We start from the raw sequence: 27,710 nt of genomic DNA on the forward strand, positions 1-27,710 counted from the left end.
AAACAGATATCCCCTTAGAAACCCCTGCTTTTATCTGAACTTGTAATATTATGTTGATAATATATAATCTGTTGAGAAACCAGTTCGCTTTCCTGTACCGGGTCCATTAGATAATGTATCTGAAGGACAAAGTGTTCTCTAAATGACATTTAAAAACATTATGCTCTTTCACTACACATGGAATTCAGAATATAAAAATAAACTTTATAAATATAAACTCAGACTAAAGCAATAATAACCACATATCAGCAGCTCGGATTTACAGTTGTATGATGTTATTATCGAATACTTGGCACACTGTTGCTAAGTTACTTGGCATTATGGCCGTCAATGTAAATAACAGCTGACGATGATACATACGGTTATAATATTACACACACACACACACACACGTTGGACAGCACACAGTAACTCTGTAATATTTGTTTTGTGTTAAAAATTCAAATTCAATTAAAATCTTCTTTTGTTAAAAATGTATCATTTCCAGCTTCACTTCACATAGAAGCTCTGTTTATCTTCACCCATAACGTTAAGGGGGCATTGCATTTGTAGCCACTACAACACAGTCAATAAGCTTCACTCAGATAAACTACTACAACACAACAAAACGTCTTTACACTAACAATAACTGGAAACTGATAGCCAAAAACAAAGATGTTACAATCCCTTCAGGATGCCCTTTTACTTTCAAACTCTAAAAGTCACGTAACAGTCAGTTAGTTAGAGTTTAACAGTCATCAGAAGCCTACTGAAATACTCACAACCTCCACAGCATCACACACTATGCCGAGAAAGGTGCACGCAGACGCCTTAACAGTCATAGATCACTGAAGAAAGCTATCAGAGAGAATAACAGTTCTTGTCAGTATCTATTGAGTATAGTTTTATAAATCATCTTCAGAAGCTTAAATGTTAAATAACAAAGTCACAAAAAGGTGTAATGTTGTGTTATAACAAAAACACACAGTAATAGGATTAAAGTGATCAGATTTTCTTCTGTACTGTAAAATGACATTGCATTGTCCCACAAGTTAATCACTGTGTTCCAGTTAGATAGAGAGCTGCCCTTTCTGGCCACAGTAACCATCACAGTGTGTGATGCCTAAATATAATATCCAGTGTTTCACAAGTGTGCAAATCTTTAAAGATACATCACAAAACCAATACAGTCACTGGTATTATTTGTATATATATATATATATATATATATATATATATATATATATATATATATATATATATATATATATATATATATATATCTATATACGAAAGCTATTATATACAAAAAGATTCAAGAGTTAATTTTTCTCAGTGTGAGGTGCTCAGAGTAAAGGTCCAGATGCCACAGCATCTCTCACAGACTCTCACAGCTGTACAGCAGCATGGCCTGGCAGCTAAACATCCACAGCAAAGAAAAAACTCTGCGACTGGTCGGCCCAATAGAAAAGTGTAACTATACCATACATTCGCTACACTATGCGACCCCACTCACAGAGCAAATGTACAGCAGCTAATGCCACAACGCTGCGAGTTACACAATCTCATTCCATGGCAACCATGTTGACGATTTGACAGCAACAGCTCAGCAGCTCCCGCTGTGCGCCTCAGTCAGCCTTGTCCTCGCCATTCTTGGCCCACCCTCGGCTCATTGCCGCCACTACAATGCTGTACATGTTGAGCCAGGCTTGACGCAGTGGCGCTGTGTAGGCCTGGCCCAGACTGCACTGCAGCATGTAGAGGAGGGACTCACCCACCACCTGCCGAACACAAAATAGGCACAGTAAAAAATTCTATAAAAATTCTCATTCTCAAGTTCAACTTTGGAAATTGATTTTTTTGAGAGTTGTGCTACAAGTTGTTGATCGTACCGCAAATGACTGCGTGTGGACTCCCACTGCCTGATGCTTCCTTCCAAGGTTGAGCAGAAAGTCCTCCAAGGAGTGAAGGTCATCCAGGTGGCTGACTGCTGCATCGATCACGAGCATTACCTGAGGAGCACAAACATTAGTCAAACCTGCACAAGTACAAGTACAAAGTAAAGCTACAAACGTCTGTGTACTTGTAGCGGTCACTGTGGTGAACAGAACTTACCTTGGTGACATGGTCCAGGAACTCAGGGCTGGAGAGGCAGTCTTGTGTGGAACCACAATTTGTACTGTAGTGGAAAAGACTGAGGAGCGCAGGGTCCAGCTCAAACAGTCTGCCACAGACAAATACCACACTGTTCTATAGGTGCATTCACATGGGTTCAAACATCACACAGACACAGAATCAATCTATAAATCGTGCATCTGCAAATCCCTCCTGCAAGCGTCTGATTTAGCAGCAGCTGTCTCAAAGTAAATTGTGCATTATTGCAGTCTGTCGCCAAGCAACAAGTCAAGCCTCCGGTCCCTGCATGGTGAAAGTGCGCAGCGAAGGATCTAGCTGGATTCTCTCTCCACACCTGTGTTATGTATTCTGTGACAACAGCTACTAAGTAATAGAACACAACTCAGAAAACCCCCCTTACTTTTTAAATTTAAACAGGTTATCTGCACAGATCAACACCTTACTCGTTAGCTGCATCATATTCATGCTGATTGTGGAAGACTTTACCTGGAGAACATGATGACACCATGAGGAACTTTGTTCTTGCCGAGGCTCTCCCAGCTGCCTCGTATCAGCTCCTTGTCTTTCCCTGATAGTTTCTCCATCTTTCCCTCGGGCTGCGAGCACGACACAAGTTGTTCTGGAAGGGAAACACACAACTCCTCTACAGGACAACAAGGCTCAGACTGAGGAAAGCCATAATATTTAGGTGAATCCTCAGACACAACTTCTGCCAACCCACCTGCAAGACAAAGTAGAGCATCAAGTGAGTGCAACACTGCTAAGAATGCTTTAAAGCAGGGGGGCACGGCTGCAGGAGAAAGGATACAAAATCATACTATACCTGTGTGAGGGCACTCTTCTCTCTGAACTTCAGAATGGTGCAGCCGGGCTCTATCTGTTTGTGTGTGAGAGAGAGAGAGAGAGAGAGAGAGAGAGAACGTGTGTGTGTGTGTGTTTGGATCACTTGTTCTCTTTGCCCGGCCTACGGTGCAGTCAGGAAGACAAGTTCTACCACGCTCTTATCTGTCACACTGGCTGCTATCTCTCTCCCCTTCCTGTTTGCCTCTTGATATGCTCTCTCTCCAGCACTGGGATATTATTCATGCCACTGAAGGAGAAAAAGAGGGATCTCTCTCTTTTGCTCCAGAGAGGCTGCAGCGAGCCACAGCTCCTCCTGCAGGTGAACCACGGACTAAAACACAGACTCTACATGCCCACATACATACATACATAACCAGAAGCTTGGCCACTGGCCTTTCACGTTATAATCAAGTGAATACAAATAAGCTTTGAACAACAAAATCATCAGAAAACAAGACAACATTTACAGCATTTTACTGTACAATTGCAGGTTTAAAGCAGGTGAAAACCATTTGAGGCATGCATCATTTACTCGAGGATGTCTTTAGCTGCCTACATTCTCAACCCATGCATTTACAAAATGAAATGTGTGGGAATTTTAATATCGTGCAGTGGCTAGACTAATAAGAGACCTGAACACACCACCTTGGCAAAATTATATTGTTCATCTGCAAAGCATAGCCACTCCTCAAACAGCACGATCATAGCATTCAGTGGCCAAACATGCAGCCTCTCATTAATCTAAATGAGATGTGTTTGTTCCCTTTCTCAGCCTCCACACACATTTGAGGCCACAGTTTGTTTAAATAGATGTCACAGCCGTCAGCTCGCTTACACATTTTCATACATGCAGATTCCCACTTACTTATTATCTAACAGGTTGGAAGAGACCGGGTTTGTTTTCAGATGTGCATCAGGGAATCAGAGGTGCACAGCTTTCTCCTGAGGGACTACATGGCAGAGTGGGGAGGGATACATGGTTCCTATGGCAACCTGACAGGATGAAGCCCTTGAAGCTTTGTCATGTGACATTTGTGATTTCAAAGAAGGGACTATTTATTATATTTATTCATCAGTATGAAAAGATTTTTTTTTATATATGTTGTAAAAAAATAACCTGAGTATTATTCTGCTCTTCCTGTCAGTTTTTATGTCTCTAGTAATGAACATCACAATCCCTATATGTAACTGCACTCTCATCAACATGTAACATTTTGAATAGTTGGATTATCTTGTACTGAAACTGACTTCAGTAGCTTTAAAGCCTGACACACTAGTCTACAAAAGATAACCACATGGTATGGTATACTGATCTTCACGGTGATCGTTTGATTGTGTTTACATACATATTCAGACATGTGGTTTGTAAGTATAAATTATCTCTGAAATTCCTGGAAGTCAGCTGTCAAAGCACAAAAGTAGAGCGGAGGCCAGTGTACATGAGTATTTGATGTGGATCTGCAGGGTTGGAGCAGACCACTGAGTCGGCCTGTATGACTGCAGATGCACATTGAAGACTGTTTTTTTAGGTGGCAGTGTGGTTGTAGAAATAACTGGGAGCACAATCATCTAAGAAAAGTCCATGTCCAATGTTCTTACAAGCATGTTCAATTTTTTTGTGGATGAGGATTGATGAATACAAAGTCTCACCTTTGTCCCTTTGATTCTTGATTTAGCAATGTTAAAAAACAAAGAGGTCTCAACTGGTGTTCTCATTATGTTTGTAAATTCTGTAATTTATGTATGTATTACAGTCCCCATAATTCTGAGAAAGCTTTTTTATTTATATATTCCATATACATTTATTTGTCTTACATGTAAAACATAACATGTCTAGTTCTATAAACTTTTATTTTCTTCCAGTTGTAATCCCCTTACACTGCAATTGTAAAGTCCAGATGGTTTATACTTCCATAATTTATTGCTGTACATCTTAAACTATCAAACATTTGGTGTGGATAGTGGATGGTAAAATGACATGAATCATTTTTGAGGACACTGTTGTTTTCTAGTGGAGAGGCCACAAAAAACTCTGTGCCGCCTGAACCTTTTTGATCATGGCATTTCTTCCCTTTTGGACTTCACGCTCTTTTCTTCCACATCTTCAATTTTCTCCCCATCGTCTTCATTTTCTTCCCTAAATCAGACATGTTGGGTTAGAAAATGGCTATATTGTAATTACATTGAACTTTTACTTGGCTGCAGTATTTGCCTTTTCTTCACTTAAGATGCAAGGAAAGCTCAGAAAATTATGTAATGTAACATGAGCAAACCACATGAAGTCCTTGGCTCCTCAGCAGCAGTGCTATTCATAATGTTCCCGCACGCAGTGGTATTACACACTAGATGAGGAAAACTTGCTAAAAGTTCTCACTCTACATACCTGCCATGAATGTCATTTTCAGAGCTGTGGTCTTCATCATCCTCAGATCTGATTGCTTCTCCATTTTCTTCCACAAATTGCACCTTTAACCCAGCTTTCTTCAGCTTGCTCCTGTATATCTGTTCTGCATGAATCTTTGCATTCCTCTGCCATTAAAACATATAGTTAGGCATGTCATTTACACTGTGTGGTCATCTAATGTCTCTTACTTACCTGTTTCACCTGCTCGAACAAAAAAGGGCGTTCGCTGACCCGGGACTTCATGTCACGTAATTCTCTCATGTACTCTCTCATTCTTTGTTGATCAGCCTCCCTTCATGAGAGAGACGTGAGGATTACAGTGAAGGCATGTGTGGTTGTTGAACTGCAGCCTAACTGGTCCAAATCTTACCGGTGGTGCTGTAGTTTTTCGTGATACACTTCTTTTAAGCTGCTGTGTGGGTCCAGAAACTTTGCATGGCGGGCTACTGTCTTCTTCATGGCCTGGGATTTCAGCTGGTAGTTCATCAACCATTCTACACTCGCTTGAATCTTACAATCCCTCATTTCCATTGACTTTCTGTTAAAGATTAAAATTAAAAGGAGTTAGCATGACAGATTATTTAACCATTACATGTGTTGAAATTATACAGAGGAATATGAAGTCATGCTAAAAACATCTGATTCACCTGATGGCTGCGCAGCGCTTCCTCGCAGCGTCTGTTATGAATACAGGGAGTGTGTCAGTGGACAGTGACGTTAAAGCCCCAAGTGACTTGCTTCTGTTGAGAGTTTTTGGTATCTGGTGATAAGATGAGAAAAAATCTTTACATACTGTGGCATTTTTGTTAGCTAAAATCAAAACTAAACATTAGAATGGATATAAAGTGTAAAGTGTTATTAGAAGAGGAGAAGTCCTCAAAAAGTTACTGAAATAAACATTTGTAAGTAAACAGTAAAAGTCCTCACTATGCATTAAATGTTTCCTGTCAGTCTTCTTATATGATGTTTTAGGATTAATGTGGAATGATAAGTAATTAATGCTTAATTAATGTGTATGTTACATTTTACTGATATGCGCATTAAATAGATCATTTTTACTATTTAGTGTACTGTTGATCTCTTCAGTAGAAAACTGAAGGAACTCTAAGACCTTTCAGGGTGCAGTCATAATGCCATTAAAGTCCTCATAAAAGGTAATTTACTACAATTATGTTTGTGATATTAATCTGCTAATATAGTAATAACTGTAAGTCATGTGTACAGTAGATTTCCTGTTTTCAGTTAATTGTACCTAAAAACAGCATGTGTTATCAGAAGAACCTGCCCAAAAAGGTCAACAAGTTTCATAAAGCAGTAACAGCAAGCAACTCTCACTGATTACACTGGTTCATTCTGACGCTTTGATTTAGTGTCAACTACAGTTATTATCTAATTGTCCCTATTTATTGGGAACCATCATCCACCATGACAAATGTCAGTGAATGTATATAGCGGTGGTTCTTTTTATACAGTATATGTGAATAATTTCATAAAAGTTATTGAGTAAAACAGAAGTGATATTACACAGCAGAGATCATAAACCGCAGATGGTTTGGGTTAAATATTGTAAATTATGAGGTGGACAAAATTTGAAATAGAAGTGTTTATTGCTTCTTTCATTATAGCCTACTGTACCATATTTTAAATTGAATTACAATTCCACAACTAAGACGACTGGTCTAGACAACCTCAAAGAAAAATAACACATAAAGCAAACAAGATTAAACCATACAATAAATCTTTTGCTGTATGACACAAGCACAAAGGGGAAAGGAAAATGTGACCTGGTCAAATTCCTTTGCCACGTCTTATGAAATAAAACACTACTGAGGGACCACAAGAATATGCTCCACTGTAGAGCTGAGAGAAAACTGTGGGCTAAAATCTCTTCTTCAATTCACTGAACAGGGTGCAAACATTATTAATAAGCACCTTTTAAACAAGCAAAAATTAAAAGGAATCTAATGTTTTATTATTTTCTGTAAAGGATATAATTTATACATATCAATGTATTTACTTAGGTCATTAATTAAAATCAAAGAAAATGTTTTACCTCTGCGTCTTCCAGGCTCTTCCTTCTTTGCCTTGGAGGGAGAGCTGATGTCCTCAACAAGAAGGGCTGACACTGTGTTACATCTTTACTCTGCATGTTCCTCAGTGCCCCTGACTGTAGGGCCTTGTGCAGTCTGTTGAAGTCAGGGACCTGCTGGGTAATTTTTGGCTTGAAGCTCGGCTTCTCATCCAGAAATCCCAGCTTCGCCTTTCTGGTGCGTTCAGCAGTGCGGAGTTTTGGGCCACTAGATAATAACGAATTCACTGGTCGTGCTGACGTCTCAGTGTGGACCTTGCAAACTTCTTCCTGGTCTGTGCAGTCAGATAAGATAGAAACTGCTGTTAAACAACTCTTTGGTTGAGGTGCTTAAGACTTAACAAGTGCAGCTAACAAATGGTCACACAAGTATCTGCTGGTTATGTTTTTATTATTTTAAGAAACTCACCTTTTGGCTTTGACTGTGGTGAGTGTTTTATGTCTTTGTCTTGAGTAACACTGTTTTTCTGATCATGTGAGAACATTGCTATCAGCTTTTCCCTTTTCTTCATTTCTCTCTCCTGGAAGCTGAAAGGTTTTTGAATAGAGAGCAGGAATTGTGTCCTCTGCTCATGGCCCTGCTTCCTCTCCTTCTCTCTCAGCTCCATCATGTCCTGGTAGGCAGGCTGAAGGACATGGGTGGGGACCGGGAGAGCACAGAACTTCTTCTGACATTCAGCCTCGGCCTCCTCCTCTTTGATCAGCTGTGTTGATTTGCATGAGGCTAAATGGTTACACTGTTGGGTCCCAACAGAACAATGCATCAGGTTTGTAGAAGATATGCAGCCTGGAGAAGATGTGTCAGACCTTTGTGACTTTTTGGAATTTTTGTCTGTCAGCAGAGAGCCAGAAGCAGATCCCCTCATCCCCTCATACCTGAAAAATAATCGGCCATTTTAAAATAGCTCAAACATTATCAGAACGAAACGTATGAGTCATTTTACAGAACGTACAATGTATAATGGTTTTGTTCTTCTTTATCAGAAGGCTTTGATTCCACATCTTCTGACAGGCGAGCATTCTGAGAAATCCTCTTCTCCAGCTCCTCTATCTGTCTCTTCTCTGTCTCCTGCAGCTGCAGTCTGACGGCCTCTCTCAGAGCCTTGAGGCGCTCCTGGAGTTGTAGCTCTGATCGGAGACCTTTTTCTAGCAATGGATCCAGCTTTGACATATTTCTTTGATCTGTGATAATGAACAATAATAAAAATACATAATACTAGTTATAAAACCAGGGTAAAGTTTCTTTATCAGTATCATTTATTTAACATGTATCTTTCATTTAATTTAGCATTTCACTTGTGTCTTTTTAACACAAAGTTTTATACAAAATAACTATTCGGACCAGAACCTCACGCCACAAGAATAGCTTCTTCCCCTCTGCTGTTGGACTGTTGAGCTGTAATTAATGCACTGCTCTGCACTGTCACTTCACAAGGACACTTTAGTATAGTCACTGCACAATGATGACTATTTGCACTGTTTACACCATCTTGCACTACTTGCACACTAGTACCACCTCACCGACCCATGTGGTACCTGTTACATTACTACATCATTACACTGTTCCATTTGTTCAAGAGTCTATGTTTACCATTTCATCCGCCATTCATTTTGTGTTCTGTTCATTGTATGTCTGTTATGTCATGTAAATTTAGCTTTACTTTACTTACTTTAGTTTATTTACTTAATTTTATCTTAGTTTTATCTTATTTCATGTTAATTATTATATGTTCTTTGTATGCACCAATCACTAAGGCAAATTCCTAGTAATGTGAACCCCCTTCACTTACATGGCAATAAACACGATTCTGATTCTGATTCTGATAATCCATGGCTGGTTATAAGAACAAAAAAAAACAGCCACCCAGCAACAACAAACACCATAAATGCTGACTTAAAAAACGTGTCCAAGGCACTTTGTAATAAAATAGCAGCAGGTTGTAGCAGTCATACGTTTGTGCTGCAACAAAGTTCTACTTTATTGCAGAGTTTCACTTTCAGTAACCCATGAAGATGTACACATACACACATTAAAGCACACACAGAAGACTAGAGACTTATACACCAAGTTCATAGTGTCCAATTGTATGTAATCTGAACTAAATTGAAGAGAATATACAGCAAAATGATGCAAATGATGATTCTGGTGATTTACTAGCAGACTCCACCCCTGTGTGTGTAAATTGTATGACCAGGTTACTATGGCAACTGTTCCTCTCAACATTGTCGATGTCTAAGCTTACTTTTGTCCTTGTACACAAAGCTTCTTTCCATTTTGTTGTCGCTTGTATGCGCATAACAAACAAACTAAACCAAGGAAATAACGAAAATGCTATTTTTTTTAAGTAAGAATGAGCAGCCAACCTGGGAAAAGATGAGTTTCAGGGAGTATTTCTACACGTCGAAGCGTCCTCCAAAATGTTTGCGGATAAACTTCAGTCTTTATCTTTACCTACTGATGTCTGGCGTTAATATAAAGTTCCAAGTTTCACGTCTAAAGCGAAACAAATATCTTGCACTTGTTCTTATTCCGTCGTCCGTTTTTGGTAGCATTAGCACTATTTGTGGACAGAAACAGAAGCGCGAGCGTCGGAATACGCCTCCTGTGATTGGACAGGAAACCGGAAGTACTTCCTCGGGAGCGCTTGTCAACACAACATGGCTGGATTACAGAAGGGACGCAGCTGCTCTGTATAGGACACATTGAAGGAGAAGCGGCCGTCTGAGTGTTGTTTAAAAGTATTCAGGCTTCGAAGTTGTTTCCTTCAGTATCACGCGAGGTTTGTCTCGTGTGTGGACAGACTGAAGACAGAATCATGCACAAGCTCTCAAAAGCACCGCTGGCCTTAAACGGACTTGGCCGGTGTTTCATAACAGAAAAGCATTTATCTGTTGTAAGAAATCTAAGGAGAGGATTTGTGTGTACAGAACAAGGCAAGGATGAGGTTTATGATGTCATTATATCCGGAGGAGGGATGGTTGGATCTGCAATGGCATGTTCCCTTGGTGAGTCTGTGATGTGCCCTTTTCTACTTATCGAAGAGTCACAGACACATACCCAACTCTAAAATCTACTGAAACTAACTTTTAATCAATGTCTACATTAAACACACACATCTGAGGCTTTATCTGACATGTATTTTGTTGTTTATAATCAATAATTACATACAATAATTGCATCTTCTCACAGGTATGGATCCTAACCTCGTGGGTAAAAAGATTCTGCTACTTGAAGCTGGCAACAAGAAAGTAATGGAGCAGGTCCCGCCCACCTACAGCACTAGAGTCAGCTCCATCAGTCCAGGCTCTGCCACACTCCTCAGTGGTACAGTATACACTTCCATCCTGACACCCACATTCAACCTTATAAAATTATTTATAATAACTTTAGGTGTATGTGTTGAAAGTCAGTCATGAGTTTGTCCTGCTTGGCCAATAACTAACCCGTATGAGATAAGCTAGGGATCAGACACTGTCCAGTCACCCTGGCTTAGCAAGGATCATATCTGACCTCCATTGTTCCTTACATGATAGGTCACCTGGTGTATTTCCTGATTTAATATCTTAAATAATACTAAAAGATACCCCATATGCAGCTAATATCTCTGACAAGTGTAAGGATGCTGGAGCCTAAAGAGGGGAAAGTATCTTTTAAACATGCTCTTTGTGTGAATTACACTCTAGAATCCATTAAAATAGCAGAACATGACCACCAGTTCAGACCCATGCATTATGTGAAATTACTTTGATTTATGGACTCATGAGAGAATCCACTTTTTTCTGATTCAGGTCTACAACAGGATAACAACAATTATGTCTGCCTGGTACACTGGAATGTGTATTCCAGTGCACCAGGATATAAGTACTGTTTAGCAACAGTAATGAGAGACAGAGAGGCTCGAACTTTGCTTAACATCTGAAAGGTCGACCTTGCAGTGTCAAACCCTTTACCAGATATCACACTTTATCTGACTTTGACACTAAAATGTCAGTAAAAAATAAGATACGGAATTACATTAATATTTAATCTGTTAAGTCTAATGTTACTTGTTGTTTTCAATGGGTCCTTAACTCATATTCCCGAAAAGAGAAAGTACATCTGTATTTGCACCAAAATAGACTAATTACTCTATTACTACTATTTTACAAGAAACTGGCACTTTAGTATGTTTTATGATAAAGGATTTTTGATCTAGTATGTGATGAATTATACAAATATTAAAAAATAGTTTAGGATTGCTTGTGTTGTACAATGAAGAATATTTATTTGTGAAATACTGACACTCTTTTTTGCATTAACAACAATTGTTCTACAATCTGCAAACCCAGGTATTGGAGCATGGGAGCATATCACGAAGATGAGGTACAAGCCCTATAAAAAGATGCAGGTAAATTATATTCCTCTCCTTATTTTATTAACTTTTATCTGTACACTGTGCAGTTATGTCAGATGTTCATTTAGAGGTGAAAATAACTGAACATCTCCCAGAATCCTTGTGTTATGCAACATATGTAGTTTTTCTTTATACAACTTCCAGACTTTCTAATTTACTGACATACTGTATGTATTTCTGTCATCCATCAGTCATAGTACCATGCAATTTGTGGGGGAAAAAATCTGTGCCACTCAGCTTCTACTCAGTCATTCAGCTTAATGAACAAGCAACACAATACTGCATCATATAATCATGTATACGGTATGTAATTGTTCACGTTAAAATGGCAAGCGGCGGTTTCGTGTAACATGCATTTTGTTCATTCCTTTGTGCAATTTTTGCCCTTTCAGTGGCTCTGCACAATCTGTGGCTCACAAAATGCCAAAGTACACAAGGTGTATGTAAAAAAAAAAAAAAGTCCATCTCCCGGCATATTCAAAGCACTCTCTGCCTATGCTAGCTTTATTTATTGAAGCCATGTTTTCTATGAAGAATAAATCATTTTGACATTTTCAAATTGGTACTTCTTCCCCCATCTTCTAATTATGAAGATTCATGTGAACAAGGGGAAGAAGATGAAAGATTAGGAGAGTAGTTGTTTGCTGCAAAGTGAACCCGCTTTACGGCTATGGGTGCAGGCTCGGTCCCTCTTGTAAGATGTGGTCGCTATGTACCAAACACCAGACCGCAGGGTTTCTCTCTGGGCCTAAGATGTCATCATGCAGTGCCTTACAGTGATTATGGTAGTGTACCTCTCCCATTATACCTTCACTCTGCTACCACTGTTTTGGCTTGTTTGCCCAGTGAATCTCAGTCATATACATCTCTGCCATAGAACTGGAAAGTATGTACAGCTGAGGTTCAACACTAAATAGCATTCTTTGCACACAGTAAAATACTTCTTCACCTTAAATACAAACACTGAGAGATTTAATCTTTCCATTGAGGTGTTATTTTCTCCATATATCCCTCTATAAAGTTTGAGGAATTATATTGTGTAAATGTTGCACAAAGAGCAGTAGGCAGTCCACCCCGAAGCTGAATCATTTCACCCTGCATTAAACAAAACCAAAACAATTTTTGGGCTAGTCTCACTAAATCTTTCTTCCCAACCACTTATCACAAGTTGCAAACCCACTGCCATTAGTGGTTTTTTGTAGGGTATATCCCCTTACTTTATGGCAAGCTAGGGAAAAAAAGAAGTAGAGCAGCATATTGCTGCAGAATGATGGGTTCTGTCACCATAGTTACAACCCAGAAGAGGATTAACCTTGTACAAACACTTTTCACCCCCCTTTAGTCAAATGGCGCTTTCAGAGTTGGAATTACAGTAGCTGAAAGCTCATTCTGCTGTTTTTGGTCGCAGATAAATATTGACTCACTCTGTAATGTTCACAAACATGTCATTTGTTATTTGCGTTTCCCTCAAAAAAAATCCACATCACACACATTTTATCTTCCATCTCACAGAGCTACATTAAGCTGAAGTCCATCCAGAGGGGTGTTGGTGACCATCAGCCCTCTGGGTTTGATGTATGCAGGCTGTGCCAACCTCCAGCTTTGAGCAAAGTTAACAACTTTGATGTGTTTAGCTCATTTCTCTGCCCAGCTATATATAGGTAGAGGGGGATGCAATTAAGGATAGACTCGTAGACCGCAGGTGTAATGAGTCTTTCATTTAGGTTTGGGATGCCTGCTCGGATGCCCTGATCACATTCGATAAGGAGGACGTGCAGGATGAAATGGCATATATCGTGGAGAACGACATCATTGTGGCTGCCATTACTAAACAGCTGGACAGTCTGCCTGGTAAGCACAGCATATATATATGATTACAAAATGAATTCCTGCACAGTAGCTTGATTTCTCTTCCATCTGCCTAATGAGCTCTGAGTCTGGCAGCTAATGTCACCTTTTTAATTCCGTCCTGTCCCCAGCTTTTGTTTATTTGTACTCTCTCTCCCTGTGACTGTTTTTAAAGACAAGCTCTTGGAGCTTTCCGTGTTTTTCCTGCAATTTCAATCAAAACCTCACATTTTGGGAACTACAGCTCCCCGGCACCCTCCGAGGACACGTGAAATGATCCAGTGACCTATTTAAAGCTGCCATGTGTTCCCGAGCTTTGCCACCTCCTAAGACACTAAATCGCTGACGGCGTATAGTGCTGCTGACATTAGACCAAGTTTTTTGAGGTTCACAAATAAAACTCAGCTCTGCTATGTGCTTGACAGTTAAAGTGGCATATTTATAAACAGTTCTCAACATTTTGCCCCAAACAACGGATGTGTGGTTACGGCACGTTTTTTGCCTCATGTGCCTCGTATTTGTCCACTCCTCTTTCTCTTCTCTCGTGTTGGCTGTGGTGTTTGTTGTGCTCAAGAAGCAGTACATGAAAAGCGTGCTCCTCGCCAGCTGTTTTCAAAGTAACCCAGCTCTAAAATCACTCCAAAGCCATAGCTGACATTTGTGTTGCAGCAACCAGTAGCTGTTCTGTGGATGAGTCCCACAATCCAAATCAGCGGGAGCCAGCGTAGCCCAGGAGCCTTTCATGTTTGGGATGACCAGCTGTTGATATTTTAGGAAGAGAGGCAGTTTTAGTGCAAAATCTAAAGGCTGGCAGCCAGAGCAAAGTGTGGAGTGGTGCGCTTGTAGATAAACACCATTAGTCAGTGCGATGTGGCTGGCCAAGACCATTAAGAAGATTGTCAAATGTGAACTTTGGCAACTCGCATGTGTCACCGAGGAAAACCAGTGGTTTTTTATGAGGTGGTTTATAGATCTTCCACTGCTTTGGCTGCAGGGGAAAAACTGTCCTCTCGTTTTCTTTTTTAAGGAAAAAGTAGCAAAACACTGATTTAGTGAGATGATGTATAAACAAGGCCAATTTTGATGATCACTTTGCTGTGAGAATGTTTTACTAGTTGCTATTTTATCCCTTCCCATTCACACAAATGAACACCTAGAGGAAACTTCTGATCAGAATTTGGTGGTCAAACCATGGCTGTAACTCAGTATGAGTTTTATTATGAGTCGCAACAGAAAGGGATGTGAACTCAACTGAATTCTAGTTTTTTATTTGGATTTATACAGTTCTCATCCGTTTCTTGTCTTTGTCTTTAATTCTATGTCCCTCGTCCAGATAACGTGCAAGTGAAGTACAGGTCCAAGGTGGTGAAGTATACTTGGCCTATGCCCCACCAGGCTGCAGAATCCATCCCATGGGTGCTGGTCACATTGGCCAATGGGGAGACTCTTCAGACCAAGTTGCTGGTCAGTTTAGGTCACATAGACTGCTGTAGTTATTTCTTTGTTGTTTTACCTTTTTGCTTTTTACCAATGCTCTTCTGTTTTTGCAGATTGGTGCAGATGGACCCAACTCAATGGTACGGAAAGGATTAGGGATACCTACAGTGAAGTGGAATTATGACCAGTCTGCTGTGGTTGCTGTGCTGCACTTGTCAGAAGTGAGTATCAATTTTAACGCTGTTTAATCCCTCATATTGTAGCATTGTTTGAGGGAGATTTTCTAGCTATACAATGCAATGCCACAGAAATTCAGTATAATGTAAAATACGTGTTAATCTACGGTATGTGTTTACAGCCCACAGAGAACAATGTCGCATGGCAGAGGTTCCTCCCAACAGGACCCATTGCAATGTTACCGGTAATTTATATAATGGAAAGTTGCTGCTACTGCAAATAATACAATCACAAAAATGTTCAATCAAACTTTATGCTCTGTTTGCAGCTGTCCGACACAGAGAGCTCTCTGGTCTGGTCAACCAGCCATCGGCTTGCAGAGGAGCTGCTGGAGCTGGATGAGGAGAGCTTTGTTGACGCCATCAATTCTGCCTTTGTAAGAGAAATGATGTAGTGTTTTTGTCTGTCAGTGAGGTGCTGCAACATTCCTTGTTTGTGTGCAGGGGTTCTCCATAGCTCTGTTTTCAGCGACTCATACAAACAATATGGTCATTTTTCAGCCCAAACTATCTACCTATCTACTTTTTGTTTTTGGAGAAACTCCTTTTTCCCAAGCTGGCTATTTTTACTGGGCCTGCTGATGCATGGGGTCACCACGGTTGAGTCACGTTTGGTTTCAGGCCTGGTTTGCTAATTAAACCTGTGGTCTCCCAGTGTCGACCATTACTGCATGGAATGTTTTTCAAACAGAGCTAATTCAACTGCATAGCCTGGCCGGCATCTTCTTTTAATTAGCCGAGCTCCCGAGGCCCTGCCAAACCAGTTAGTTAGGGAGGGGGGAAAAGCACTTTCGCTGGCCTGGAGTTTAGCTTTGCTCCTGTGTCAGCTAATTTCTTTGTCCACTCAAAAGGGTAATGTCTGTTTTCTCTCTCTTCTGGCCATTTTTCTCTCTGTGAATGTGTCTCTGTCTTCTTGCCTGTCTGTGCCTCCACTGACAGTGGAGTAATGAAAACCAGTCGGAGCTAATTGAGACGGCTGGCTCAGTGTTCCGCAGCGCCCTCTCAGTCATCATGCCGTCTGCAGGTTCACCTCGACAGCTTCCTCCAAGCGTGGCAGGCATTGGCCTGAAGACACGGGTCATGTTCCCACTGGGTATGGGTCATGCATCAGAGTATATCAGGCACAGAGTGGCACTCATTGGGTAAGATAATAAAACTGAAAGCCCCCACTTTAGTTTCTATGAAGGAAAAAAATGCCACTTAATGTGATAATCTGCTTCATATGTAAGGGAATTAATGTGTTTGAACAGTGTTGACCATATGTTTGTCTTTGCAGGGATGCAGCACATCGTGTCCATCCTCTGGCCGGTCAAGGAGCCAACCTGGGCTTTGGGGATGTGGCTTGCCTCACGCAGCTCCTGAGCCAGGCAGCCTTTAACGGGAAGGACCTGGGTCAGTGAGAACTCTAAACAGACACAAACGCTGCAAGCATAGCACAGTGGTTTCCCCTAAGCTCTTTTCCATCGCCCCAGCTCAAACGCATGCTGTTGATCTGAACTATAAAAAGCATCAGCTTTTCCGGCAGCATTTATTTGATGTTTTTCTGCCAGGAACTGTATGTAAGTTGCTTTTCATAAAAAATGAAAATCTTGTTATGAGCTGTTGTGTTTATTTTTTGCTCTATTAAATGTTCTGAAGTTAATATAGCACCAGTGCTTAATGGAGAAAACACATGGCTGACATATACAGGCTTACACCTTATTCTCACTGTCTCTTTGTTTGTTTGTGCAGGAGCGATGCAGCACCTGTTAGAATATGAAACTGACCGTCAGAGACACAATCTGCCCATGATGGCCGCCATCGACCTCATGAAACGGCTTTACTCCACTAATGCTGCCCCTGTGGTTCTCCTACGCACCTTCGGTCTGCAGGCCACCAACATGCTCCCAGCGCTGAAAGTAAGCTTCCTCTCCTCCAGCCACATGTCTCAGTGAACCTGGCCATCAGTTTGATTGCATCAACCACCTGTCAGACTTTAGCCCCACCCCCACTATGACCATACCATCCACTCTCTTATTCTGATTACACGGAGCTTTACTCTAGCGGTGTCTATAATTTTCAGGGTTGTGAACCTACTACTATGGCATCTAAGTTTAGCCCCAAATTTAGTGTTACCAAAAGTGTGTGGGTGGGGTGCATGGCTGGCCCTCAGGCAGCGGACAGTGGTGTTGGCTTGTGTTTTCACACCCCTTTTATTACCAACCACTGATGTTAAATGGCTTTATTCCCTACTAAGTGATTCAGACCAACACAACGGTAAATGGTTGTAAAGCCATTTCACTATAGAGGCACAAAGTTAAAAGTTAAACATTTTTTCCATATTAAAACACTGTGCATTCACTGGATTACAGGTCTTGTATTGGGTTTGCAGTGCCACTCACATGTATTGATGTCTGTTTTCACTCTGCAGGAGCAGATCATGGCATTCGCAAGCAAGTGATCATCAGTGGATCTTCAATAACTGTGAGCTTTAAAAGCTTTGAAAAATTAATGTCAAAACTTAGCAATATTAAAAAGATTTATTTAACTGAGTTTGTTGTGTGGGACTGTAACATCAACACAGAAAATGGAATGTATAGAAAATATCCACAATGCGCTTTCATGTTTTTCATGTTTTTATTAAAACATAAATGTATAGTATACTTAACTAACTTTCTCACTGGATTTAATAAAAACATGTACATGTTGTCAGGCATCAGGTTATTCATGAACACAGATTGCAGTTGTGCAGCATAAAGTTTTTGTAATGTAAAAGCAAATAATTTCACTAAGTGTACAATATGTATATACAGCAGTAGTTATTGAATATGTTGAATACTAAAAGGAAGCATAGTTGTGGCTTAGAGTTTACACAAAAGTTAATATCCAAAGCAGATAATTAAAATATTCTATTCTTACATACACTTTCAGTTATTTAAATATTTGTACAGTTCACAAGGAAAAACTAAACAGGATTCAATATGACTAAAAATGTTGACTTCTCCTGGTTACACTGTCTCCCCTTGATGAGTGTTTTTCTTATTGCTCAACTAAAATACAGTTCAGACCAAAGGCCCCTGCAATTTAATGTCTTTTTCCACTCTAGACAAAACAAACGGTAATTAACCTCATACATGTAACTCTTCTGAGAGAGGCATCTCTCCGTAATGCTCTCTCTGCCCCCCTGAGTCATGGTAAATCCAACACTGGAGATGAATATGTACAACTGTGGAGATGATGTCAAAGCAATTGATCGGGTCTTGGCTACAATATCTGCAGTTAAAGTGTTTTGTGCAACAAGGATGAAAAGAAGCTTGTATGGTCATGAAGTTCTGTTTCTATAACTTATGAGGCTGGAAGCAAATTAAGTAGGGTCCTGTAAAATAAGAAAAGGGATTTGCAGAAAAACTAGGTAGACAACTATGGTTGCATTTCCAGCAACTAGTCACTAAAATTATTCCACTGTAGTGTACAGTGCACACCAGGACCACAGTAAGCACCAAAGTACCATGACTGGTTGTATTGCTTCTTAACTACCCTCTACACAAGTTTCAGGTAGGTGAGAAAGACACTTCAGATCAGGAATCAAACATGTAAACGATTTACAAAAATAAAAAGTCAGCCCACCAGTTATGAGCTCAACATACAGTAGAAATAGCTGGTCTTATAAAAATATAGTGATTTCTTTCTTTCAACAGTTCTGGATGTGTTTGCAGGGTGCTGAGGTTGAGGAGGAGATGAGGGGGCATGGTGTGTCTTTGAGTGGGTGGATGGAGGACGGGAAGCCCTTCGGTAACAGACTGTCCCGCTCAGTGCTGGATGCAGCAACTGTGAGCTGTCCTCAGTGGATGTTGAGGTTTCTGAAGTAGTCAAAGGTTGCCCCCAGGGCCCAACTTGTCTCCACATTGTTCACCTTCTTGGCTAGCTGTTGGACAGAGTGAGAAGGCTCCCATCAAAACCACAAACAAACACTGTTCTACTGACAGAATATGACAGTTTTGTCATGCAGCTTTCCATATTTTGACTCCCACGTGCTAGTGCCCACAATCATTCACTTACCTGCAGCACAGTGCTGTCCTTGAAGCCAAAGCCCTCCTTTAGCAGGCAGGTGATATATGTCATATCCATGCAGAGGTAGGGGCTGATAGCACGATATTTGGTCATTTTGTTGCACACTGCAAATACAGAAAAGTCACAGGTTTCAGACATACAACTGACAAGTGACAGTTTAATAATACAGTTTAATTTCTGGCCCTGTGCTACATAATTAAAAGGTGACCTTTGTGTTTTGTTTGTCTGAATAGTCATGGAGGAACAAGGAGTACGGCTGAGGGTCAGCAGAAGGCTGCGGGTGGGTGGCAGCCTCATACTTGTGTGTGTGTTCAGGATGTGTCAGCTCCCAGGTGGTGAGTGGCTGTCAGGTGCCCTCCTGCCTGGACTGGCCAGACATCTTCAGCTCTGCTGCCAGCCCAGCTTGAGACCATGTGACAGTGTTCTCACAACACAAACAGCCTTACATAACACTCCAACTGAATCCTACTTGCTATAAATGTGGTTCCACAGTGACGTTTCAGTAGTGTCGAGCTAATACACGTGCTGTGTGGTGGTTCAACATTTGAAAACATTCTTATTTGTCAGGATTGGCTGTGCCAGTTTGGTGTAGTCGTGCCAAGTTATTGGACAAAAACAAGCTTTTGCTGAGCATGACTGTTTTCATGGAGTTTCAGTGGTTAGAAGACTGGTTTATATATAACTTGTAAGATTGTTGGTTTCACTCACAAGTTTATCCAACTCTGGAGAAGATAACATGTAACTCTTACCTTCTTTTGCTTTCTTCTTAAAGTCCCTGACTTCAACCGCACCACCTCGGCTGCCATCTGTGCAGGAAAAACAAACATGCAATTTGAATACCTACATTGTGCAAAATATGATAATTAGGTGAAAGATAATGGCACTGAAAGGTGACTCCTTGTTCTGTACACACTCACCGACGAGGCCAGACTCCACAGCTCTGTCAAAGTAGTAAGAGAAAGCGTAGAAGATGCTGCTGCCCTTCACCTCGTACGGCTGGTGGATTATTCCTTTGATGACCTTCATCACCTCGTAGTAACACAACTTATAGCCTGCATACCCTACAGAAAGACAAGATAGAACATTTTGTAATTGTTTGGAAACAACTGAACTGAATCCTAAAAGGTGGAGTTAGCAACAAGTTAAATTGGATGGAGGCAGCGATGCATGGAATGCATCTGGGAGAGCCTGAGCCTCACTCTGAGGTCAGCCAGCGGTTGAAGCCGGGGGCACACCGGATAATATACAAGGGAAGCCCCAGAAGGAAAGGTTTTTCACACAGCCCCATGGGTACTATGGAGGGTTCAGTTGTACCGGCAAAACCATGTGCTGACAAGAGCGGCAGTTAGCTCAGCCCTGTTGCTGCCTATTTTTACCACATAATTGTGAGCGGGCCAGATCAAGCTGCTCGTTACACAAAAAAATAACAACTCAGGGACAAGCCCAGCATCTTCTGGCTACTTGACTGTGGTATGGGAGTGACTGCCTTATTTGTGAAGTTAACTGACAGTTTTCATTTAAATACAAGGTTGACTGCAGTATAATTGTTCAAGAGGGAAGACGGATAGTGAGAGGATGACAAAACATGCGTTTGGCGCCAAGGTTAAAGAGACTTCAACCGATAAATGTTCACATGCAAGACTGTATTATACTGTACTCTATTGTGTTCCACTGTTGGGAAAGGAATGCAAGGGTCGTTAGATCCAAGACACTGGGAAGTCGATCAAAACCTCAGAAGGCTTTTATCTTACCGTCTGGAATCCCGCTAACTTTATAAGTGGTTCCTCCAAAGCTCACTTCTTCGCTGAACTTTTTCGGGAGACAGGAACTGGTGAAGACTTTCCAGTCCAGACCTGGGTAAAAAAAAAAAAAAAAAAAAAAAGAATATTTCGATCTTCAAATTAATCATTGATCAAAGAATTAGTGTAAAAAGAAAGGTGAGAAAAGTGTTGGGGGACTTACCATCAGCTCCCAGGGCTCCAAGAGTTGCAAGGCGAGCAGCGAACAGTCCATTACCAAGGTAGCTAAAAATGGTGACGTATAATTATGGTAAGCTTTAAGATCAGTACTTAATACCTTCATGTAGAAAAATAAACAGTAGCACATTTAGTGCATAATTACCTGTGTGTGTAGAGCTGATATGTGTGGTTGAACAGGTTGAAGTTGGCAATGTAACTATATGGGGCAGACTCAACTGTTTTCTGTTGGATAAATGACAAACTGTTTAGAAATTGAGCTTTGTTAAAAAAACTCATTGATGTTTAACATCACATATCTAATTTACCTTTGATTTAGGGAGGAATGTGATCTGTGTAGATCCTCCACCCAAGTCCAGAATCCCCACTGTCCTCCTGGTGTTGGAGTATAAGTGACCTGCAGGAAGATGATGAAGCAAACAGTATGAGTTCAAATCTGATGGCTTACAGATCAGAACTGTGCATGCCATAATGGAAAATGCCTAATTGTCTAGAAAGCTATGGGTGTTGTTTAAAATAATTTTGATGGTATCATAGCAGCGTGAGAAACGTGAGGAAATATGATTTGTTTTTGCAACCTGTTTTGGGCCAGTGACTCAAGCTCCTAATCTCAGAAGGGAGACAAGAGTCTTTCACTGCAGGGCTTCTGTGTACACTGGAGCCTCAGATATGAGCCTCCTGACCACTAACACCACCATAGCAAAACACAAGCAATGTCTTACCTGTAAGGAAGTTCACTGTGACCCAGGCCAGGACTCCTAAAACAGCACATGGGTGACAATGTCTGCATTAGTCAAGCCCTGAGAAGTGACCTATGCAAAACTTTTCCATTCAAACATGTTCAAGCAGACAGGATGAACTGAGGAGTGAAGCTCTCCTTTATTACGCTTGATATTAAAATAGCAGCAGCTTGTAGGACTGCAGACCAGCCCAGGTAATTACAGTTGTCTCAGATGTAAAGTTATTGCACTCATAAAGTGAGGATAACAAATAGCACGTACTCTATGATGAAACATTACATAGCGAGGGTGTCTTAATGAGTGATGTGGAGGCTAAGTAAATTAAAGGGCGTGGGGCAGCTCATACTCTGCCGTATTTATTTGTCTCAATGAGGTAGTAAGAGAACACTTGTAAAAAGAATTACGAGAGCAGTATTGTTTGAAACACAGCAAGGTGAACAAGGCTGTTAAAGCACCTGGTCAGAGGGCTTACCTTCATTTGTTCCATTCATGATAGAAACACTGTTGTTCGGCACAAAGAATGAAGACTCGTCAAACACCTCCTTAACCTGTGGAGCAGATTAAACGCTGCTGTTAAACAGCTGTATCAGGCTACAGGCTGCAGCAGACAAACTGCATTTTAGAGTGACAGATAACTGAACCACCAGCACGGCTGGAACAGTAGCCTGGATAATACTTAAAATGACAAATATGGTTACTCTGCACAACCCCACAACAGCTGTTCCTTGCAACATGATAGCCACCAAATGGGCAGACATGCTGCCTTTTTTGTTTTTTGCAGTGACACTTGTAAGCATTTAGTGGTTTCTCATCCCGTTCCCTGGCGGGACAGTTGGTGTTTGTGCCAAACTGTCTGAGGGCAGAGAAGAAAACGTGCCTCACCTCCTTCAAAAGAGTGTGTGCCTTGTCTTCAGGCAGCAGACGCAGACCCGCTGTGGCCTTCAGGACCACTGGAGTCCTCTTCCACTCTTCCTCCGGCACTGTCTTCTTGGCAATCTTCAGCAACTGGCGAATGGAGTTGCCACCCTGAACACGACATGGCAATCAGAATGAACATTTTTGGCCAACCAGGCAACAAGATATTTCATAATGCAATTAGAGGTCATGCAGAACTCAGAGGTGGGTAAATAGGGCAGCAGTGACAGCATCAGCAGAAAGTATTTTTGTAATTACACAGTGTTTACATCACATGGACCCAACCCAAAGAAAATCCCAGTGTGCAGACAGCGAACTACTCCCTATCATACCTGATAATTAATATTAAGTGATGGTGTAAACATGTGCACATACCTCCTCAGGATTGTCCTTATAATGGGACAGTCCAGGCTTCACAGCATGGTACATTTCATTGTCCAGAACCGGCAGCTCAACTGAAAGAAAGAAGTCAGTGGACACATTATGAACCAGAAAGGCGGCAGTAGCCTACTCTGATATTCTGAGGGACATCACTTCATATTACAGTCAGACTGCAGCACTTCACCTACATTCACATTTAGTTTTACAGGTCTTCTTCCTACACGGTTGAGTCAGAGATGCAAATTAAAAGTCAACCTCAGCTACTTTTAGAGGCTGCACTGCCCATGCACTCTGCCGCTGCATGTTTGTCCTCACCCCACACACTGAATGACCTAACAGCAAACAGAGTGGGAGCCAGCAGCAGCATGTGCACAGAGAGAGAGAGAGAGAGAGAGAGAGGGAGAGAGAGAGGCGCACACTTACCCGGGTCTTTCTGGATAAACTTGTAGATATGGATCCTGGTGCCGGTGCTTCCAGCGTCAAACATGATCCCATAGAAAACTCGAGTCATGTTGACCGGAGAGGAGGCTTCAGGTACATGCTGGAACACCTCGGGCGGGTGGTAGGGCTCAGGTGCAGGATGCACGACTTCGGGCACCGGATGGAAAGCCTCTGGTATGGGGTGGATGACCTCGGGTGCCGGATGGAAGACCTCAGGGATCACGGGAAAAGTCGGGACACCGGGCTGCGAGACCTCAGGCACCGGGTTGGAGACCTCAGGAAGGAGGTTTTCCCTGTTTGCGGAGTGCTCCCGGTAGCGGTAATAGGCGGGGATGTACCGGTGGTGCCGGTAGTAAGTCGCCTCGGCGAAGAGGCTTCCAGTCAGAAGGCACACATAAAGAGAGAGGAGCAGGCTTGGCGTGGCCATTGTTTTCACTGCCGGAGAGAAGAGTGGAGAAGCGGGTGTGGAAGCGTCGTGGATGCTGGAGGGAAACGGCTGACAGGGGCCCTGGAAAGAGAGAAGTGGAGATGAAGAGAGGCAGAGTGGATGCGATGCACACTCAGGACTGTCCGGTCATCTGTTTACAGTATATAAAGACATAAGGGCTTGGCATGGGGCCACACCGGCAGCAGCCATCCACCAATCCTGTGGCGGTCCATCCCAGCTCCATCAGGAGTCCCCCCTCCTGTGAGCTGACTACCTGCCTACCAACAGCATTTCCCTTTTTTCTTTTTTCTCTCTTTTTTATGAGGAGGATTATTTTTGGCTGTGTTTTCCCCTCCTCATCTTTACTGGTTATTCTGGAGCCAAGAAGTCCCCTTAGGAAAGGAGAAAGGGGTTTATAAAGAAGTCAAAATGAATGGCTTGCTCTGAAAAAACTCCAGAGAAATGCTCTTTAAATACTTTTTATGGGTGTATTTTAACTTGTATAGTAACTTGACTCAGAAATTCCTACTCGTTGGACTTCACAACTTCAGTTCTCAAATTTTGCTGCTGTAAAAATTGTTCATCTTTTTGTTTGTTATAAAGGCCCAGCTGCAGAGTTCCTGTATAGTTTGTAAAAGTCTAATCTTTTATGTAAATTTTGGTACTTTTTACTTTATTAAAAATACCCAGAGCTTTGTGAGAAAGACAGTTAATTACTCTAAAAGGAATACTTGATGTCAGACTGAAAATTGGACTCATTCATTGTTGTAGATATTATTATGAACTACTACCTCCACATGAGTCATGTTCAGTGGCTCAGCGGGATGAATCATGCATGTATAAAAAAGTCTCGTCAACCTTCTCTTCATGATCCTACAATAATCACCGCATTAAAATCCACTGCAGCTGTTTCACCAACCTTAAAAAATGCAAATGTGACCTGCACTCCAGCTGGCAAAAAAGTTAAAAGAATGTTAGCAATCATCTCACTCCCACTCATCCCTGTGTTAACCACAGGCTTTCCAAGGGAAAAAATATTTGGGGCTGCAAGGCACGTTTCACGAGAGAATGCATGAAAAGCATGAGTAGCTGTTTCTCCACTTTAGGTGGGTGGCTGGCATGGCATCATAAGTCATGCTGCAGTATATCAGCTCCTGAAGAGTTAGTACAGGATGCAGCGAGGGCATCCCACAGCAGTGGCGCACTGAGCCATTCAGAGGACCTCACATGAACTGAGATTTGTATGAGGCTGTGATATTTTTCACCCACTTTATATCAACAGATCTGAAAAAGAAGGTGCTGCCGCTGGTAGTCCAGCGATTGAAGCATCCTTGGTTGAACTGACCCCGTCTCAACCCCCAGTTTTTACTCATGCAGTGACTGAGGCCCAGGCAGGAGGGTAAGGGGAGGGCAGAGGTCCTGGCGATGGGCACAAGAAAGTGCAGGAAATCCACAGAGAGGACAATGTGGGGAGGGTGGGGCTTGGCACCAGTCTTCACCCATAATGCCATTCCACTCCCAGGACACTCAACTGTGCAAAGCACTGTTCCAACACTGTAATTTGGACTAAAAATATTGGACTTTCTTTCCTCCTTCCTTTTTTCTAAATACTGTGGCTACTTTTTTCAATCCTGTGGCTCACCAGAATGGTCGTTCGCCCCTATCAAAGCGTACATGTGCAGGACCTCTGACTGACATGCACCCGTAATGTCTTCGTTGCATGTTAACAGTGTGACATATGATCAATAAAGTGAAATCTGAACAAAGCTGTCCCACAGGTTTCTGTGGGTGTTCAGTGTTAAATGTTCAGACACACTGTGTGGCTAATGTTGCAGGGCAATAATCCAGCTGAGGATTTTTGGTGCTTCTGCCATGAATCACCTGAATGTCCTACATTTCAACACACACCTATGTGTGTTTTGTCTCCGTACAGTGATGCAATAAGAAATTCTCTCCAAGTAAAAGGTTCTGCATTTAAATTATCCAACAAGAATTTGGGAAATGTTCAGTTACTAGGAAGATAATCTACTGTGTGTTCCAAAATCATGTTAAGATGTCGCTCAAATGTGCACTCCCGCTGAATAAAACTAGCCTCCATGGCATGACACAGCACATCGCAAACACACACTGTGTTAAACGAGAAGTACGGTAGTTTCAATTCAAGGTTTGGTATTTTCTTTCAAGTTAACTGAAACCGTAAAGCATGAGAAGGGACCCTAGCTTTGTAATCTACACTGTGCAATATATCATTAATATGCTGCAATGTTACCCTCAGGAATGCCATGTTTGTGGGTGTCCTACCCCGAAAAGTCCATTGAAGAGACCCAAACCTTGTCATTACAATTCCAATGATAATGACAGCTTTGAAAGCTCAGGGTTATTTCAGTTTTCTCTCTTCACTGTCATAGTAATTACCTTTAAATTTAGTCTTCAAACTTTGTTCATGATGCCAGAGCAGAGAGCGCCCCTATACGATTCAGTTTACAGTAGCTACACCCAAAACATTTGTGATATCTACTTTTTTTTTGTTTGTTTGATGGATAATCTGCAGTGGACAGTTGGTCTCCTGCCTGCAGAAAGCTGTACAAGATGATGGTGAGCGTTCAGCGGTTTTGAGTTTGAATTATGACCTATACACCACTTTGCATTTTTATCTGGATGAGCTTCTTCGAAGATGTAAGCCAACTGCATTTACGTTGATCTCAGTGGTTTTCCCACAACTCCAGCAAAAAAAAAAAAAATAACAATTGTGGGGATGGCAGCAAAAAAAACACATAGTTCTTTTCAGGACAACAAGGCCAATACTGCTGACAGGTTCCAAATGTATATCATGTCATCATGTGGGAGGAGATCATGTGCAAACAGATCCTGTTTGATAGAGGCCAGCATGCGAAGACTATAATTACAAGACAAGTGACAAATACAGGCATTCAGTCCAGAGCCGGCTGAGCAGAGCAGACATCTGCTCCTCATAACCTCTCACATTGATTGGTTTATTTATTTTATGACAGAGACTCAGGAGGAGGAGAAAGAACTGAAACTAAAAGATTGTAATTTCTAAAACGATGATACACATCTACTAAAAAAGGGGCTAAACAAAGGCATGCAATAAAAGATTATAAAAATATTTGTTGCAACTTGTAGTAAGAGCGTGTGTTTTGTAGTCAATTTTGGTATTTTAAACACCATAAAATATATTTTAAGACTTAAAGGTTTATTTATACAAGTAAAAGCATGGGTTTGAGTAATAAAAGTAATGTTGGCTTTACTGAGTTGAACTGAATATACTTCAGTATCTGTGGACATTTTAATATTACTGATTATTGTCATCGTGTGAGGAGCTTCACATATTCAGAGCACAAACTGTCCCTTTAATTGGAAACCGCGTCACCAAGGGAGCGAGTTTAACAAACA

At 41.4% G+C, this 27,710-nt stretch overlaps 4 protein-coding genes across 4 annotated transcripts; 1 reads left to right on the forward strand and 3 right to left on the reverse strand.

Annotated features, from left to right (window-relative positions):
- Positions 1-1,607: 1,607 nt before the first annotated feature.
- Positions 1,608-2,699, reverse strand: ngb (neuroglobin). The gene is made up of 4 exons (XM_028395932.1): positions 2,602-2,699; positions 2,095-2,203; positions 1,872-1,991; positions 1,608-1,760 (listed from the first exon to the last, which is right to left on the reverse strand). The coding sequence occupies exons 1-4, from the start codon at positions 2,697-2,699 to the stop codon at positions 1,608-1,610; spliced, it is 480 nt and encodes a 159-aa protein (XP_028251733.1).
- Positions 2,700-5,013: 2,314 nt separating this feature from the next.
- On the reverse strand, positions 5,014-9,970 carry fam161b (FAM161 centrosomal protein B). The gene is made up of 9 exons (XM_028396068.1): positions 9,816-9,970; positions 8,405-8,633; positions 7,861-8,327; positions 7,416-7,726; positions 6,010-6,122; positions 5,733-5,900; positions 5,555-5,654; positions 5,342-5,487; positions 5,014-5,095 (listed from the first exon to the last, which is right to left on the reverse strand). The coding sequence occupies exons 2-9, from the start codon at positions 8,620-8,622 to the stop codon at positions 5,014-5,016; spliced, it is 1,605 nt and encodes a 534-aa protein (XP_028251869.1). The 5' UTR covers positions 8,623-8,633; positions 9,816-9,970.
- A 124-nt stretch (positions 9,971-10,094) lies between these two features.
- On the forward strand, positions 10,095-18,054 carry coq6 (coenzyme Q6 monooxygenase). The gene is made up of 12 exons (XM_028396149.1): positions 10,095-10,457; positions 10,642-10,776; positions 11,781-11,839; positions 13,570-13,696; positions 15,027-15,157; positions 15,244-15,351; positions 15,489-15,551; positions 15,636-15,743; positions 16,306-16,508; positions 16,643-16,758; positions 17,098-17,264; positions 17,777-18,054. The coding sequence occupies exons 1-12, from the start codon at positions 10,268-10,270 to the stop codon at positions 17,804-17,806; spliced, it is 1,437 nt and encodes a 478-aa protein (XP_028251950.1). The 5' UTR covers positions 10,095-10,267; the 3' UTR covers positions 17,807-18,054.
- Positions 18,047-24,296, reverse strand: entpd5a (ectonucleoside triphosphate diphosphohydrolase 5a). Its single transcript, XM_028396148.1, has 13 exons — positions 23,852-24,296; positions 23,423-23,502; positions 23,015-23,158; positions 22,605-22,680; positions 22,115-22,150; positions 21,701-21,789; positions 21,538-21,617; positions 21,379-21,440; positions 21,168-21,269; positions 20,334-20,477; positions 20,166-20,222; positions 19,405-19,520; positions 18,047-19,270 (listed from the first exon to the last, which is right to left on the reverse strand). The coding sequence occupies exons 1-13, from the start codon at positions 24,294-24,296 to the stop codon at positions 19,187-19,189; spliced, it is 1,515 nt and encodes a 504-aa protein (XP_028251949.1). The 3' UTR covers positions 18,047-19,186.
- Between the last annotated feature and the right edge of the window lie 3,414 nt (positions 24,297-27,710).

This window comes from Parambassis ranga, chromosome 22 (assembly GCF_900634625.1).
Source record: "Parambassis ranga chromosome 22, fParRan2.1, whole genome shotgun sequence".
Lineage (NCBI taxonomy): Eukaryota > Metazoa > Chordata > Actinopteri > Ambassidae > Parambassis > Parambassis ranga.